General features: G+C 36.8%; 1 protein-coding gene across 2 annotated transcripts in view; it reads right to left on the bottom strand.

The window, feature by feature from the left end:
• Positions 1 to 18149, bottom strand: part of LOC140170143 (LHFPL tetraspan subfamily member 6 protein-like) — a 33550-nt gene that overhangs the window by 9134 nt on the left and 6267 nt on the right. The window contains exons 1-2 of one of the 2 annotated variants that reach the window (XM_072193464.1): positions 15235 to 15427; positions 9059 to 9531 (exon numbers count right to left, since the gene is read on the bottom strand). In XM_072193464.1, coding sequence (XP_072049565.1) covers positions 9059 to 9531; positions 15235 to 15335 — 574 coding nt within the window. In that variant the 5' untranslated portion in view covers positions 15336 to 15427. Of the gene's footprint in view, positions 1 to 9058; positions 9532 to 15234; positions 15428 to 18149 lie in introns of those variants that run through there. The other variant, XM_072193465.1, reaches the window with a different exon arrangement.

The raw sequence follows: 18149 nt of genomic DNA, 5'->3' as shown, positions 1-18149 counted from the left end.
GGTCATCCAAAGGTCATTATGGCCAAAATGTGATTTGCACTAAAAAGGCTTCTTCTTCCACAAATTACATAATACAATGACGCCACTTGCATACCTGCATCGCCTTTAGCCAGTGTCTAAAAGTTGTACAAAGAATTGGGGTCAAAGGTCATTAAGGGGTAAAATCTTACAATTGCATTATCTCGACATCCATAAGGGATATGGGGCTCAAACTCGTTAACAACAAATATCATGACCAGGGGAACATTTTACAGGGGTCAGGTCAAAGGTCAGCAGAGGTCATATTTTTAGAAATGCATTTTCTGTACATCTGTAAGGTATACGGGACTCACCCTCTGTGACAACAAACTTGATGACCAGGGGAATATATTGGAACACTTTGCAGGGGTCAGGTTAAAGGTTATCTGGGGTCAAATCTTATAATTTCTTTTTCTGGATATCTGTAAGGGGTATGGGGCTCAAACTCAGTGATAACAGATCTCATGACCAGGGGAACATTTTGCAGGGGTCAGGTCAAAGGTCATGCAGAGGTCAAATTTTAGAAATGCATTTTTGGACATCTGCAATGGGTACGAGGCTCAATTTTGATGACAACAAACCTCGTGACCTGTTAAACATTAAGGTTAAAGGTCAGATCAAAAGGTCATTAAAGGGTTACATGCCTGGCGATTGTCTGCGCTCTGTGAGCGCAAATTATCTCTAGTTCTTTCTTTCTTTCTTTCTTTCTTCTGTCAAACTTTTAACGAGCCATCGTAGCCATATGCTTTAAGCCAGTGTGACCATATTTGGTCACAAGGACCATTGGGTGGGGGCACAAATGTTACATGACCAACTCGGGGTCAGAGGTCATCCAAAGGTCATTATGGCCAAAATGTGATTTTCACTAAAAATGCTTCTTCTTCCACAAATTACATAACACAATGTCGCCACTTGCATACCTGCATCGCCTTTAGCCAGTGTCTAAAAGTTGTACAAAGAATTGGGGTCATAGGTCATTATAGGGGTAAAATCTTACAAATGCATTATCTCAACATCCGTAAGGGGTATGGGCTTCAAACTCAGTGACAACAAATCTCATGACCAGGGGAACATTTTACAGGGGTCAGGTCAAAGGTCATGCAGAGGTCAAATTTAAGAAATGCATTTTCTGTACATCTGTAATGGGTACGGGACTCAAACTCTGTGACAACAAACCTAATGACCAGGGGAATATTTTGGAACACTTTTCAGGGGTCAGGTCAAAGGTTATCTGGGGTCAAATCTTATAATTTCCTTTTCTGGACATCTGTAAGGGGTATCGGGCTCAAACTCAGCGACAACAAATCTCATGACCAGGGGAACATTTTGCAGGGGTCAGGTCAAAGGTCAAATTTTAGAAATGCATTTTTGGACATCTGTAAGGGGTACGAGGCTCAAACTCGGTGACAACAAACTTAATGACCAGGGGAATATGTTGGAACACTTTGCAGGGGTCAGGTCAAAGGTTATCTGGGGTCAAATCTTATACCGTAATTTCATTGTCTGTAAGGGGTATGGGGGCTTAATTTCAGTGACAACCTCGTGACCCGGGAAACATTAAGGTCAAAGGTCCGGTCAAACTGCCATTAAAGGGTTACATGCCTTGCGATTGTCTGCGCTCTGTGAGCGCAAATTATCTCTAGTTTAACTTATATAAAGAACCCCTTTGTCTTGAATCACTGAAATTTCAGTGAAGTATATTGGATTCCTTACCCCAATAATACGTAACTTTTGTTACCAGTGTGTACACAAAATGTAGTAATTTTGTAGTTACTTTTTGAGAAAAATGCAAAATTAGTCAAAAAATTTATCAGGGGGTGTAGTACCACCTTAAGTAGTCAGTAATTGTTTTAGTTGTACAAATTCAACATTCAAAGCTGTCAATACATCAAACCCTCACTAGATTTGAAAAAATAACCAGTAGTTATGACATGCTGACATGTGAAATTTCACATAGGCCCTATTGCACACTCCCGCATCCGCCTGCTCCACATCCGCCTGCTCCTCCACCCCTGGCATTTTTCATTTCAACTGATGTGATTTTTTTACTGAATAATGTATAATTATATGCTTAAGTAGATTGAAAGAGTATAAAATTAGGCTTAAAATGAGGTATCAACCACTGCTGTAGGATATGGGGTTACGGAAAGCCAATCAAATTTGTATCACAATTTTCAGAAAAGTGTAATCCCTCCACCCTTTTTGCATACCCAACTTATGACATGCGACCATATATCAGTGAATTTTGATGACTTTTTGATGTGTTCTCAAAATTGGGCAAGTGGGTGGAAGCTGGAAGAGGTTTTGCAACAAAGGTCTTCATATCCCCATCAGCTTCCCTTGTGCCCCATCTTGCGCAATCCCATAGATATGACAGACCAAACCCGTCTAATGTGATCACACATACTACACATAGTACTGACGATTCATGTTAAATGATGTTTATTTGTTCTCAATTAAGCTTTCCTTCCTTTGATAACTTCACATTCTGATTCAATCCATGCATCATCTCTAACATGATTACACTAATCATTCTTGGCATATTTTATCACCATCAGTGATATAAATATCCTCTATTATCATCATTGGTAGAGTCTGATGATAAGGCCAAAAAAAATATTGTTGGGTTGCCCTCAAGTGGGAAAATGGGAAATTTGGGTCGGACGGTCGGATTATTTTTTTTTTTTTTTTTTTAAACCTTCAGTTTTTAAAAGTCCCCTCAAATATTAAATAATGCTTCTTCAATTAGGGGACATTTGTCAATTTTGACTTCTGGATTCCTGTTAGACATCAATTAAAGACTAGTCTTTCAATAACATATTAATTTTAAGTGAAAAACATTTGAGTTTTTGAACAAATCTGTAAAAATCATCATTCAAAAAAAAAAAATATATATTTTTGGCCTAATGTGGAGCATCAGGATCCAACAGGCAAAAGAACCACTGCTAATGAATTTCCCTGTCTATCTGTTAGTGGTGGTGGGGGGAGGGGGTAAATTTCCTCCCAATCTTGGGATCTGCATCTTTGATGACCTTTTCCCCTGCCATATTGGAAATTAATGAATTTGACCCCATATCCAAATTATGTTTAGCCCATATAAATTGTGACATGATCAAGCAAAATCAGTTGGAAGTCGCAAATACTGATTTTGAGATATCTATAGCCAAACAAAGGTAACTAGAGCCGCTGTGGCTCTCGAGCCACATATATCGTAGGTTTTTTCTGTGATGGCTGTTGTAACTCTTGATGGGGGGGGGGATGAGGTGGGGTTGGGGCTTGGTTGTTAGGATGTTGGTGGTTAGTTGTGCCTAATGCCCTACCAAAGACTGATATCCTTCCCAAAACCTTTCCTATTGCACCACCAACTGCAAATTAGGTTAGACGGTAGCCTACTTACAAGCAAGCCGGCAATTAAATTATGCCAGGGAAGTGAGACTAGGCTGCAAGGGAGTGTGTGTCCACACGGGACTTACTTGTAAGCCAACATGGTCTATGAGCCAACTCAAAAGTAAGAGTGACCTTCACTGGTAAATTATGCCATGATTATGCACAATCAGAATAGAATTGGGTCATCAAGGTCATGCTTACATGCGAGTTTACAAGCAAGTCTTGTTCACACTGGCCTTACATTCAATGTACTTCGCTACCGGGGCACTTCAATATGAAATGGATATAGGTGTAGGGCTGGCACTTTCGCAGTAAGGGCATTCGGTGAGAGCAAAATGTAAACAATATGGGGTCATTGGGTGAGAACATGACTTTTGGAACCTTTGGGTGAGAGCCGAAACAGTGTCAAAAAAACCTCAAAAATCAAATTTTTAGTTCAAAAAGGCTTCAAATTTCTTTGTTTTGTCAAATAATAGGTAACAAAATCAGTGATAAATGAAAATTGCTGTTCAAATTGAAAAATAAGGGTCTTTGGGTGACAGATCAAATGGAAAAATAAGGGGCCTTCGGGTGACAGAACATGTGTTCGTAAAAAATATGGGGTTTTTGGGTAGAGCGACGCTGAAAAAGGGGGGTCTTAACAGCCCTACATACGCGTGACCTCCAAAGTGGGAGTGCCCCCGGCTCGCTACATGTAAGATATCTGACATGTAAAATCGTCACTTGTAACTTGCATGTAGCTACATGCGAGTGCGTTTAGACGGGCACTACATGCAAGTTTACATTTGAATGTAGTTACAAGCGACTTTACAAGCGATCGTCTGAACAAGCATATAGATGGGCAGTCGAGTGCCACAATAGCTTTGTTATTATATGGTTTACCTGGGGGCCAGAAACCAATCACTCCAGTGATGACCTATTATTAACTCGTTGCTTGTTTATAAATACCATTTTTTTTGTGGCTATATGCCCAAACCTGAGATATTTTCCCCAATATTCAGAACTTATGACTCTTATGAGTTCGTTCTGTCAATAAGAACTAGCGATCTTGATTGTACTTATCATTTCCCCCATTTCATTCTGATCAATAGGCCTACTGCTGAACATTCTGATCAATTGACAATTTTTAGAATGATTCCCTCAATTCATACTACATGTTCCATTGGCATTCATCAGTTCAAACTTGGTTCAGAAGCTTACCTTTTCCACCAACACAACTCAAAATACACATCACGAATAGCAAAAATTACAAACACAAATCACCCAACAAATCTTTCCAAATCATCAAAATATTATCCAGTTCGGATGTGAAGACATATTAACATTGTTGCAATACCTCTTTATCTCAAACAAAGGTTAAGTTGTTACATCAACTTACATCATAAAACTGGTTTCAAAAAGACTTTTGACTGTTTGATACAATCAAGATAATTGCACTATGATCATTTTGTTCAGATATCTCCCCTTTCGCACTGAAACAATACCATAATATGTTTTGACAGAGAAAGTCACTGACCTGGTCAAGTTCATATTCATATATACCACAGTACCTATAATCTGTGGGTATGTACAGTGACACCATCTCCGTAAAGGCTATCGTTCACCAGCATAATACCAATCATTGCTCAAATTTGACCTCATCTTTTGGAATATGAGTTTTTGTACCTAGCACATTCAAAGGTCATTCAATTATTGTACAGAAATATTGGGCAAAAGAACTGGTGCGATGGGGATTGATGTTAGTGTTACTACTGAATATTAAACAGACTCTCCCAATGGTCACCCATTCTTACAGGGCCTTCTCCTCTAAGGTTTACTATCTCCCGGGTACTATCTATACCCTGATGAGGCAAGCAAATGGTTAGTGACATATTCCTCAAGTACTAGTAATATCTGTCTTTAAAGCCCTTAAACAAACGTTTTGTAATGAGTCAATGGGGTAAGCCTACAGTACCACACGCTTACCACAACTGGGCACTTTACTCGAGGTATAAATACCCAGTTTACTCGAAAGTTAAATACCCCTCTCTCTAATACAGCTAGTGTGAAAGTACCTTCGCATACTTACAACTGAACACCCCTTAGCTAGTGTGAACACCACTCCCTTCATTACAAAACAGCCACACCAATCCTGCCACTAATATAACAGCTCCTTTAAAACAAACGTCCCATATTACGCACAATTAAGAATAACACAAACAGCAGCCACTCACCTTACAGCAGCTATCACACAAGTCATCTACAAAACTTTCTGAGTTCAAAGTAACTAAATTATTTGGTTACAACTTCCTACAACCTTGAACTCGGTTCAAGTCCATTCAATCAATGTCACATTACTTACTGCACTTACAACTCCTAAAATCCCTACTGGTATTTAACTTCTAGTAAACACCTTTCACTACTCCCTAGGGATCATTGTGCATTCACAACCTTATCAATCCATATGTTAATACTCTCTCCATTAATCTCCATCAACTGAAAACAAACAATTTGGCCAAGTTCAACTAAACAAACTTACCAATTCCCACTGCAAATTCCAATTAATATTAACCCTTGAAACTCCATAAAAACCAGTCCAAACATTCATTAACACCACATTCATTAAATCATCAACTCCTCCCAAAACACATTTTCCTACCCTGTCACGCTCCACTACACAAATCGCAATTGAAAAAACAATTCAATATCCATTAATTACTACACCACCATTTATCGAAACCTAATACCATGTACCCAAGCACTCATACTATTTCACTGACAATGAAGTAAGCTCGTGGCCACGTACAAACTCAAGAATCGTAGGAGGATAGCCTCCCTACGATATAATAATTTCCTCTTTCCTATTGTTTTTGAAACCCTTCAACTGCTCATTTCTTTAAAATGAAGTGTCCAATTTCAAAGCAGTTTTCTGCAGCAGTAGAAAATGATCACACAATAATTTTATGATTTTCCAGAAAAAAAAGCACAATACTGATTAGGCCAAAAAAAAAAAAGGTTTGTTTGTCCATAGAGGCTTATGGTCGGTAGGTCGGATTTAAAAAAACAACAATTTTTACAGATATTGCACTTGAAACTGACAATTTGAAGACTGGTAAATATGTCAAAACAAACAGCACTTTACTGTTTAACTCTTGAGATGGTTCTGCATGTTATACTGTTCATTTTCTTTACATTTTCTTTCTTTAAATTTATACTAACCACTGTTTTACTAGCACATTCAACGCAAATAAAAACAAACAAAAAAACAAAAAAAAAACGGTCGGCACCAGGGTACACGGTCGGTCGGACGTGGACAAACAAACTATTTTTTTTGGCCTTACCACACTGCAGGTTTGAATAAACCAATGTTAAAAATTCTATGTATTTTGAATTTTTGATTCTCATTTATTTTATTTCATAATATTAATTTTATTCAACACAATTTTCATACAATGTAGGCCTATGTATGTAATAAAACTGCATTCACTTTCATCATCATAAAATCACAGTCAACAATTGCATTTCCCTGATGCATCAACTCTTAACACGATTAAGCTAATCATGCATGGCATATTTTTCCACCATCCATATCGGTGATATAAATATCCGTCACCATCGTTATCAGCTCATGCGTAGCAGTAATTACGGTATCTGATACCGTGGCGTGGTATCTGTACCCTTAGGCTGGGTGAGATGGGTTTAGGTACGAGGAAGTATTCTGGTTATGCAGCATGGTATAGGTTATCAGGATTATCATGAATGCTTGGACATGTGCAATAATACATACATGTATACACATCATAGGGAATCCAGAAATAACATTTATTTATTTATTTATTTATTCCAGAAATAACTTTATTAAAATGATTTCAGTCAAGTCTAAGACACATCCGGAGTTTGATAAGAGACCTTTTTTAATATCATGAGTTGTGGAATCGAACTAGAGATCTGTCTCTTGTGTCATATTTACTGTCCTCCAACATGCAGGGTTCACATTTGCCACAGGTGGAAAAAATCATGATTTAAACTGTGGTTTTAACCACTTGGCAAAAACAATTTTTGCCAATTTTTGCTGGTAAAAATGGCAAAAACTAAAAAAGTGACGAATAGTTCACTTTTTTCATCTCAAAACAAATTATTAAGTTACAAAAATCATTTCCCGAGTTGTTTACAAGGCCAGATTTGGTAATTATAAGTAACATATTAACTTTAAGAAATTAAAGAGGCATGGGTCTCCATTGGTCACTGCATTTAACTGCAATGTTGCATATCAAATTCAAAACTTTTTCATTTTAAGGACTTGACAAGTTTAGGGTAACAAATCGCACTACTTATAACTACATATACTTGATGTTGAGGGAGCAAATTTCACTTTATTTCAGTCTCAGAAATACTTGTTTAGGGTGCTTTTTGTGTGTCCATGGGCTTGCCTATTAATACTTTTCCTTGCCCCTCCCATCACCCCCGGCTGTTTGCCTCGAAATTAAAAGGGGACAATGTGATCAGTGAGAACTAACATTTAAATAAGAATATATTCTTTATACAAAATGTGTTTATATTATAAACACTCGTCCAAATCCCCCCTTTAAATTGTTGTCATTTTGAGAAATTTGTGTTATGCAGACTGCTATAGGCCTACAGTAAAGCTGAGCCTACTATGAAATGTGGACGTGCCAAGATCCATTACGGCATGTAAACGAAACATGGTGTGCTGTTGCACCATGCTGGGTTTGCCTGTCATAAAACATTCTGCTTAAAATTGTGATTCCATACTGACAAACTATTTCACATCTAGACTGCTTTACAGCCCCTTTTTGATAAACAAATCACCCCAGCTATGCCCTTACATAAAACACAACACATATCCAGTAACTGCACTTTGCCCAGTTTTCTTGTGGCATCAGTTTTTGGAGCGGTTCTCGTTCTGAACTTGTGTGATACTTTTATGAATTTGAAAAAGGGGGCTTGAAGTAGACTATTTCACACCATGTTGTTCACTCACTTCTGATTCATGTCATGTATGTCACTCTTTTGGCAAAGGTTTAAACTTGAAGTTACTCAGCAAATATAAACAATTAATCAAACAAAACAAACAAATCAAGAAAAAGTTTCTGGACCAAAACTTCCACATTTCAATGGCATAAATTCAGTCGAAAGTAAGAATTATGTGACTGACACATGCTTTTGTGAATTTACACAAGCATGGGACTTACCGCCTAAAACAAAACATGTCTTATGTCAAATATTTCACTGGGGTTATGAAAAAAAATATGAGCTTTTACCTGCATTACAAAATCTAAATTTTAATGCGGTACAGTTAAGTGGGGATGAGGCTGTCATTCGGGTCATCCACCTTTAACCCCATAGGCACGTACTGTGATCTGATTGGTTAATTGCATGATATTTCCATCTAAGTAACCAATCAAAATGGAGCTTTTAGATCTCTTTAAGTTGTAATTTTAGCTTAATTGCCTATTCTTACCATATTTGTGATTGGTTCATCACATGATATATATAGCCCTCTTTGTAACCAATCAAAAGAGTTCTTAGAAGCCAATAATTATGTTCACAGTGGTTAAGAACAATCCTTTTGATTGGTTATAAAGAGGGATATAACATGCATTGAACCAATCAAAAGAGCTCTTAGACGATCATTGGTTATACCCATGCTTACCTGCCATAAATTGAAGACAACCAACAAATCTGCCAACTCTTTTGGTCACCAAGTCGTTCATACAACACGCTAATAATGCTGTAAATGACACAAACATTGCAATAATACACCCTACACCGATCACCACCGTACAAATCTGCCACGATAACGACGGTATATCCACAAAAGTCTTATAACGTCCGCATTGGTTCACAAAACCTGCCTCGATAGTCGGGTAATTGCATCGTCTGAACACCCCGAAATATACAGCCTGTGTGTTGTTGAGCATGGAGCCTTGGATCCAGTATGGTAGCATGTAACCTACGCATGATGCGCAGGTTGCGAGGAATGATATCATGGCCCATAGTACACCAATAGCGGTCAGGCCGGCTGAAACCATGGCGCTGTTATCATTGTATGATGTCCGTCGACAACGGTTTGTTGAGTTGAGAGAATTCAAGGAGCGTTTGCTGTATGACCCAGGCTCTGGTATCCTGCAAATTGCAAATAAGAAAAAATGAAAAATGGTAAATTTCACACAATTCATACAAATTTATCGAAAATGCTGATACTTAAGTTCCTGGACCCAACACAAAATGCATTATATAGGTAGCCTAAAGCACATAAATGTATTTGCCTACCGATTTATGCAAAAGAGGCAATATAATGTACGGTATGTGAATATCAGTTTTAAAGCATTGACCCAATCAGGCTGCTGTGCTGTTTAAGCCGCGGTTGTAAGTGGTCCGAGACTTAAACTGCAAGTGCAATAGTGGTTGCAGTTACAATGTAGACCAAGATACTGCACAATTCAATCAGCCTCATGATGTGATTAGTAATACCCAGGTATTAAAGCTATAATGAGGGCATCCATATCATTATAATAAACTGGATTGATTCAAATCAAAGTTGGATTGTTGCATTGCATGTATCCACAAACACAATCTGATCCAAATGTGACCAATTCCGTAACCTAGAATGTCACAATTTAAATTTTACTTTATGATAGAAATTAAGCTTAAAAATGATACCAAATCTGTTTTTGAAATAAATTCTTTGAAATTTTCCATGCACAAATTTTCAACCAACCTAAACATTTGTTGATTCAGATTACATCATCCCATGAATTAATAAGCTGTATGTGGATAGGCAAGTAATGGCTGCATTTAAGGAGTTCAGATGCAAATCCCAATCAAAGGCTGCCAGCAGGCAGCAATGTCATATATTGAACCTGAACTCTGCATTTGTAGGCATCCAATTGGAATTAACGAGGTATATACTCATGCTCATCCATTTGCAAAATTCCTCACTCATCCATGCATAAAAGCATAATAATAAATCTCTATAAACCTGCTACAAAGTCATGGTCAAAATAGCAATTAACCAATTAGCATGATTACTGACTAATTAGCTATTCCTTTTGACATCCATACAGCCCCTATGAAAGACTTGCCCTTAATCTCCCACAAAGGGGGTGTAGAATTCAAATGGAGCCACCCATTCATCAGGTAACCCATTTGCAATTCACACTCCCTGTGTGGGAGATTATAAGGTCAAGTCTTTCATAGGGGTGTATGGGTTTCAACTGGAAGAGCACAAATAGTGTGCACAAAATAGAAATCAACGTTCTTAGGAATGTGAAATTCTACAAATTTCGCATGATTTTATTTGTACGAGTTGTCAAAATTGCAATTGCATACTTTTTTGTTGCTTATTTTCAATCAGCTGACATTTAACTTGAAACAAGTTGAACATTTCTTGCAAAGTACCGGTTCTGACCAATTAGAACCAAAATATCCAGATGTAAGATTTGGCAAAATAAAGAATGTGCCCACTATGCATTTTGCAACACTACCCTTGGATAGCCAAACTTGTTGGTTGTGCTAGTGTCCCGGGGGGATCACTCACATAAATGGTCTGTACGCATGTGTGACCAAAAAAACAAGGAAAAGGGGGTGTTTTTTTAGGCAAGGCAAGTTACTGCGAGTGACGATTTAGGGTCTAAAAACACTGATTTTCAAGAATAAGGGTAGTTCTCTGAATCTGAACAACTTGTTTAGGGTACCTTTTCAAAGTTTTGGTAAATTACGAGTCCAAAAAGGGTACATTTTTTCATTTTTACTAGCCAAAAAACTCATTTGGGGGTAAATTTTATATTAAATTACCTTATTAAGGGCCTAAATTTGCTGGTAGGGTAAAACTTGTTTAGGGGGTGTTTAAAGAAAATTTGGTCACGCATGCGTAAACTATCATACTTGAGTGCCCCGGGCTAGTGTACCTTCACTTTCCAAGGGGATGGAAAATGGGTCTGCCGGGGGGTCTACTTGATGGTAAAAATGTTGATGGCAACTACTCAAAGAACTGTCAAGATGTACATGAGTTATATTGAAAAAAAAAACCCTATAAAACTGAGCCAAAGATATGACGAGGATCTAGACCAAGAGATTCGTATCTCACGCCTATGAAGCCGTACCAATTATTACACTTAAAGGGCCCATTCAGTGATTTGCTCATCTGGAGATTCATAAAAATCATCAAAATTCAGATTTTGGCACCTTTGTTAGTGTCATAGATGTGCTAACATAGCTAGCCAGTGGTTTAAGCTGAAAACTGTGTATTAACCCCATGAGAACTACCTGCCGATTGGCCAAAAAAAGTTTTCATTATCAATTGGACCAATTAGCAACATTGTTACAATAATTTCACCACACAAAAAATTGGGGTGAATTATTTGCAAAGCTCCATTCTGATTGGTGATTAAAGTGAAGATATCATGTAATTGACCAATCAGAGGTAGTGTCGTGGGTGGGGGGGGGGGTGTTAAGACAAAATGAGACATTTGAGATGAATCTGTAAAAGTAATTTCTCTACTTTTAAAAGTATATATTAACTGCATGTATTTGAATGGGGCTTCAACTTTGCCAATACTGCCGTTTCCTCGTGGGTTTTTTTTGCCATTTTTTCATGCCAAAAACACCTAATGACAATTTGAATGACTTATCCTTCACTTTTACGCAATTTATAAACAATTTAAATTTGTTACACCTCGCTGAAATCACTGAATAGACCTTTAATTGTAGTTGAAACGCAAACAAATCACTTGCAGTACCAGTAATCAAAATTCAATGAGACAATTAAATATATAGGCTATACTAATGCTAGTAAGCAGTTGTGATTGATTCAAATTTATTCCATACAGCCATCTTGATGATGTTAAGTACTGGTATGCAGAGAAGCGATTGCGATAAATGTAAGCACCCAGTTAATCTACTGCATACATATGTGCCTATTAAATATCCATTTCATTTTCAACTTTATTCAATTCTATACAATTTCATATGACAGGACTCAACCTCAAATCAACAAACTTGAATCTTACAAAGTCTTATTGTGGTGGTAAAATTAAAAACCTAACTTGCATAATTCAGAAGGTGAAATTGAAGAAGATATTGATGTTTTTTTCAACAATTTATGGCCACAAAAATAAACCTTTTGTGTAATTCACTTCTGATCACTACAGGCCAAATAATATATATTGACGTCAATTTCACTATGGATCATAACAGCCTCATCCCAATGGCATATTCCAATTACCTCAATTAAACAATGATAGTGCAAAATTTGACCTCAAGTTGCAGAGTATGAGTTTGTGTACCCAATTTTTCAAAGGTCATTCAATGAATGTGCAAATGTATTGGCAATAAAGAACTGTGCCCCTAATAGATGAGCATGTTGTGGCACTGTAGTGTTTATGATGTGAGGAGTAAACATCTTCATCAGCAATTCAACAAATTGGATTGGATGAAGATGAAGAGGATCATGCTCATCTATAAGGACCGAGTTTGTTGGACTCATTTGTGTATCATGGAACCTCACTGAACTACGCCATGTGAGAGATGCTCAACTTCCCAGTGTAAAACTTCTTATGACCTACATCCTATAGATACCTTTACAGGTATACGGAAAATGCGGTATACGAGAGCAAAATGTATGCACTACATAGTTTTAGAAAATTCATGTGTTGCGCAATTTACATATTTTTTCCAAAATAAGTGATTTTTCTCACCCAAAAGTTTGAATTTGCAATATTAATCAAAAAACACTTTAAAAAAACCCAACATGCCTTGAATTTTTGTTTTAGGATTATGCAATACACTGGTCTCTTTTGACTTTATCATAGGGTTATCAGTTCTTGGAATAAAAATTTAAATTTGAAAAATCCGATTTAAGTCTTAAAAAATTAGATTTAAAAAAAAATTGAAATAAAAAAATTCAGCAACCTTGCTCACACACTGTTTTAATCCAAGTATGATCAAGAGAAATGATTTTGCAGGTTTGTCTGCAGTTTCCATAATAGTATTGAATTGGATTGAAAAATGAAATAATTTCAATATATCGTGCGAAGACATTTTTATCAGATGCAGAAATAGTTATCACATACGACTAGTTCAAATGAAAATGACAGAGTTCTTACATACCACACACAGCATACACATATCAAGATTTAGTCCTCTCCAGCAGAAACTGATGTCCCAATAAATATTTGTCCAAATTAGTCATGCATGAACAAGAGAATCAAACAAAAGTGTCTTCAAAAAATGTTTTGCACTTCAAACAACCCCTGCACATACAATTGGGTAAATTTATGCAGCATTATTCTCCCTCCCAAATCAAATCATCTCCAGCTCCAATGTGACCGTTGTATGACCATTTACTTGACTGAACTCTTACAAAATATGTGTGCCATCTCATCAGGTTATCCAATAATGAAATATCTCATTTATGGCGCCTCAAACAGCAACCTCATCACCCATGCACAGTTCACTGACCTCAACCAGATACCACATGACCTTTACATTATCAGTGGCACCCTTTGGAGTTATTTTGCTTCAAAAACTTAATGCAGTTAGGGTCCATACCATTACAGGCTGAACCAAGCGCTAGGATCTACAACATTCTCATCTATCAGGGCACAGTTAATTAACCCCAATACATTTACCTGGGACATTTACACATTCATTGAATGACCTTTGAAAATTTGGGTACAAAACCTCATACTCTGCAACTTGAGGTCAAATTTTGCACTATGATTGTTTAATTGAAGTTATTGAACTATGCCATTGGGCTGAGGCCATTGTGGTCCATAGTGAAGTTCATCTCAGAATTGAAGTTTTAACTTTTTCAAAAATAGCCTCATTCCTCAATAACATGTTCACCAATCTTGCAGGGCACACACATTTTTCAATAGAACTATATGCTTTCATCTACAAATTATCTACAGGAGTATGACAGCTGAGTTTCAGTGCATGACAAACCTCATCATATAAATGTGACATGAAAACCTCAAAGAATATTGCAAGTAAAACAAACTCCAACTGTGTGCACTGCACGACAACTTGTAGTCAAACACGCTTATAAGGGCATCTTTTATTGACGACATAGCTGGACCGTTTTGCCGAATTATGGAGACGAGAAACTCATGTGGTGACTTGTTGCAGTTACAAATTTCTTTCATTTTGGTATTGAGGATATATAACTTGAAGAATTATTCAAATACAAGGTGCAAACATGCTTCTTTGAACTGTGATTTGCAAAAAAAATCTGTGAGTCATGAAATTCTCACATTTTTAAAAATGAATTTGAACCTGATTCAGGCTCAGGTTCAGGTGACCAAAATGGGTTTGATTTTCATGATTTAATTTTATTTCTTTTCTTTTCTTCCGAACCACAAAAACATCCACGAAAGTCAATCACGAAAGTGGCTCCTTAAAACACAATACCCCTAGATTACGGTATGAAATAAAAAGGATGAGGCGGAGAAAGAATTATTATAAGAAAAAAAAAAATGGTCAAAAGGTTTAAAATTGTTAAAGAAATGGAATTATACATAAAAAATTGTTATTAGTTGCTAGCGCCTAGGGTTACACCTAGATTATTCTTTCCTATTCTTGCCTATCATTTTTCCCTCTTCACTTTTTCAAATTCACCTTTTCTCCAGCCCCTGGGTAGCCACTGCTAATGTATATATATATGATTATTAACCAAACAACAGTGAATTGTCCATAATTACCAAAAATTAAACAAAAATTGTAATGAGTGAAAAGAAATTGTGATTTAAATCATGATTAACAATGGTTTTGCATCAAAGGAACATTGCAACAGATTACAACACACACAACCCGAGTAAATTTTCTTACTTGTATGCAATTGCAGGGTAACCTGGTGGCATGCTTGAGGATTTATGCCCATATGTGAAGCCACGGGATGGAAAAGTCCCTCGCTGGTAGGAAGCATCCATTTTGTCTGCCAAACAACAGTAGGCAAGCCGATGGTGCCAAAACTGATTAAAACTCAGCCGCAAGAATTTCAAGTTCACAAAATTAGGGAAGTTCATCTGCCTACAATCATTGAAGTAGTAGACGATGCACTTGTATACAAAAAAAATGTAGTAAATTCACAGGCCTAGATGTATGTGGATTTGTGGAGATCCACAGGGATGTCGATTATCAATAAGTCTGACACAGATGTAGATAATTATTTGTTCTGAAACTGTCGGCAGTTATTATAAAAGTGAAATACTATTACTATCAGTTGCAGAAGCTTGATGTTGATCCACAGGGATTCCACACAAAAGTCCACCAAATTTTATGAAGTCTGATATAACAATGGTTAGTTTATGTCACATAGTTGTAAATATATATTCTTCATTCCAAAGATACATTTTGTAAATAAGTATAATTATGCAGCAGATCCACAAAATTCAACAGAAAGTGAATAAAATGAACAGAAAAATCAAGATGATCAGGAAAAGTTGAAGTTCACAAATCCATAAGCATTGATAACACTTTCAGAAATGAAGAAACTCCTGGTTTGAATTGAAATATGAGTACTGTATCATCAGATTCCACCATTCAAATACAAGTATCAAGAGTATTGATTATCAAACTTTGAGAACAATGTGATGTGAAACTCGCAGCTCCCAATGATGTCAAAAACATAGATTTTAAAGAAGTCGGAAAAGCCTTCCTTGGATTTCAGACAAGCTTTTAAATCTGTCAATCTTACAGTACATCCACAACTGTGCAGTAATCCCAGTCTATTAGAAAAAGATACCAGTCAGACACAACGAAATTCCACAAATCGGATAACAAATTCAAAGTTTGAAAGTTGACAATATTCTGTTGAAACTTTCCTTCCTTCCTTCTGCACCGAACCTAATCAAAGGTGTGATCTGAGGAGTATCTACCTCAAGAGTGACATTAATATCATTTTGCATCACTGGCTAAATGCCATTCTGTCATAGATAAACTCTTATTTTTTTGTTCCATCTTATTTTTTGAAAATAATGATAAATTCAATGTTGATACGGTTAGAGTCAATTTAAACTTGATAAATTAATTTAGGTATAAAATTGATAAATCTGAAGAACATTGATATATTTTGAATACATTTTAATAATCTAATTAGTAAGAAAATGTATAATTAGTATAATTTGTGAACAATGAAGTATGTGAAAATAAGAAGTTTAACAGTATCCCGTTTCACTGTGTTTATCACTAGCCTGTCAATTACTGGGGAGTGGGTTACATATGGGAGTCACAGCCTACGGGGAAATCTAACTTACTTTATACTATCTCATGTCTACTACGGATAGTCTTTCATTGCAGTCTGGCAGAGTTTAGTTACAGTTATACTTCACTTTGTGTACTTCCAGCTGAACTTTTTATTCTATATGTTGCATGATCACCCTACATGTAATATGGGGTAAAGCAGGTTTTATGGTCAACGAGGGGGGGGGGCACTTGCATTATTGGCATGTGAAGTTTGGAATTAAATCAAAATACTGGACATTGGCATTTGTCATGTGCCTGTCAAAAGAACCCCTTTTTTTCCTGCAAATCTGCCATCCGGTGACACAGTGACCCTTTTTTCATCAGCTTACACCCAATGACCCTCTTTTTTTTTTAAAACAAATTTACACCAAATCTGCAAATTTGTGCATGCATTTTGTACAAATTTAACAAAGTTTTGCACATTTTTTCCCCAGAAAGTTACTTTCAGGGTCAATGAAATAGTGTTCTAACACAGAATGACCCCCATTTTCTTGTAGCCCCCACTGAATGACCCCCCTATTTCAAGAGCTTCTGCAGCCAGCCATGTAGGAAGTGTTTTACACACCTAAATTTGTAAATACACACCCAGTTTTGGCTATATTTTGTACACAAATCTTTAATTTACACACCCAGGTTTTTGAAATTACACACCCAAACCTTCAACAAATCCTATCCAAGACATTGCCCTATTCTTCGTATCATACTCCGGTAGGCACAGGTACATGTACATCACTTTCATAATCGAGTGCCCCTCTCAACCAAAGATGAAAGATCCGTCATTATTTTCCACAACTTTAGACCCTACTACACATTTTTTTTTTCACTATTGCACAGATCTTTAGTAATCTATATAACAAAAATCTTGACTGGCCTATGACCATTTTTACAAACAACCAAATTTAAACAAACAGACCCTGTTTAAAAAAAAATGGGCCTTAAATAAAATCATTCAAGTTATTTAAAAACAAAAATATCTAAAATTACTTTCTACATGTTCCTTTTCTAGAAGACCTGCTTGAACTTTATATTGCACTTTCACTCAGCAAGTCTGTGCAAGAGACTGTTCCCCCTCAGTCCACTGATATCTGATATCACTATGTTTCAAGCCAAGAAAACTCTCCCCACTTCCCTCCAGTTCCTGCTAAACAACTTATAATAGCAGGTATTATTTGCCACACATAGAGAAGTTAAGTTTACCTGGGGCCGGGTAAATAACAATACAATGAGGCGGACACCGCACATTACAATGGGTGATGAATATCGGTAGGTAGGTCCTGCACAGGTCAACAGGAGTCATGAACCTATTTCATCATCTGTGATAAAATGCGCTATTCCTCTTGAAATCCATACACCCCTTATTATAGAAGAGAGGGTACATAATATAGGGGGTGCAGATTTCAAATGGAGTCACCCATTCTGGTAATCCCATTTGAAAGATTATGGTCATGTCTACATTGGGCATGTTGGGGTGTATGGACTTCAACTAGAATAGCCCGATG

The sequence above is a fragment of the Amphiura filiformis genome, chromosome 14 (genome assembly GCF_039555335.1).
Source record: "Amphiura filiformis chromosome 14, Afil_fr2py, whole genome shotgun sequence".
NCBI lineage: Eukaryota > Metazoa > Echinodermata > Ophiuroidea > Amphilepidida > Amphiuridae > Amphiura > Amphiura filiformis.
Note: the sequence above shows the minus strand (reverse complement) of the source record. Positions and strands in the feature narration are given on the sequence as shown.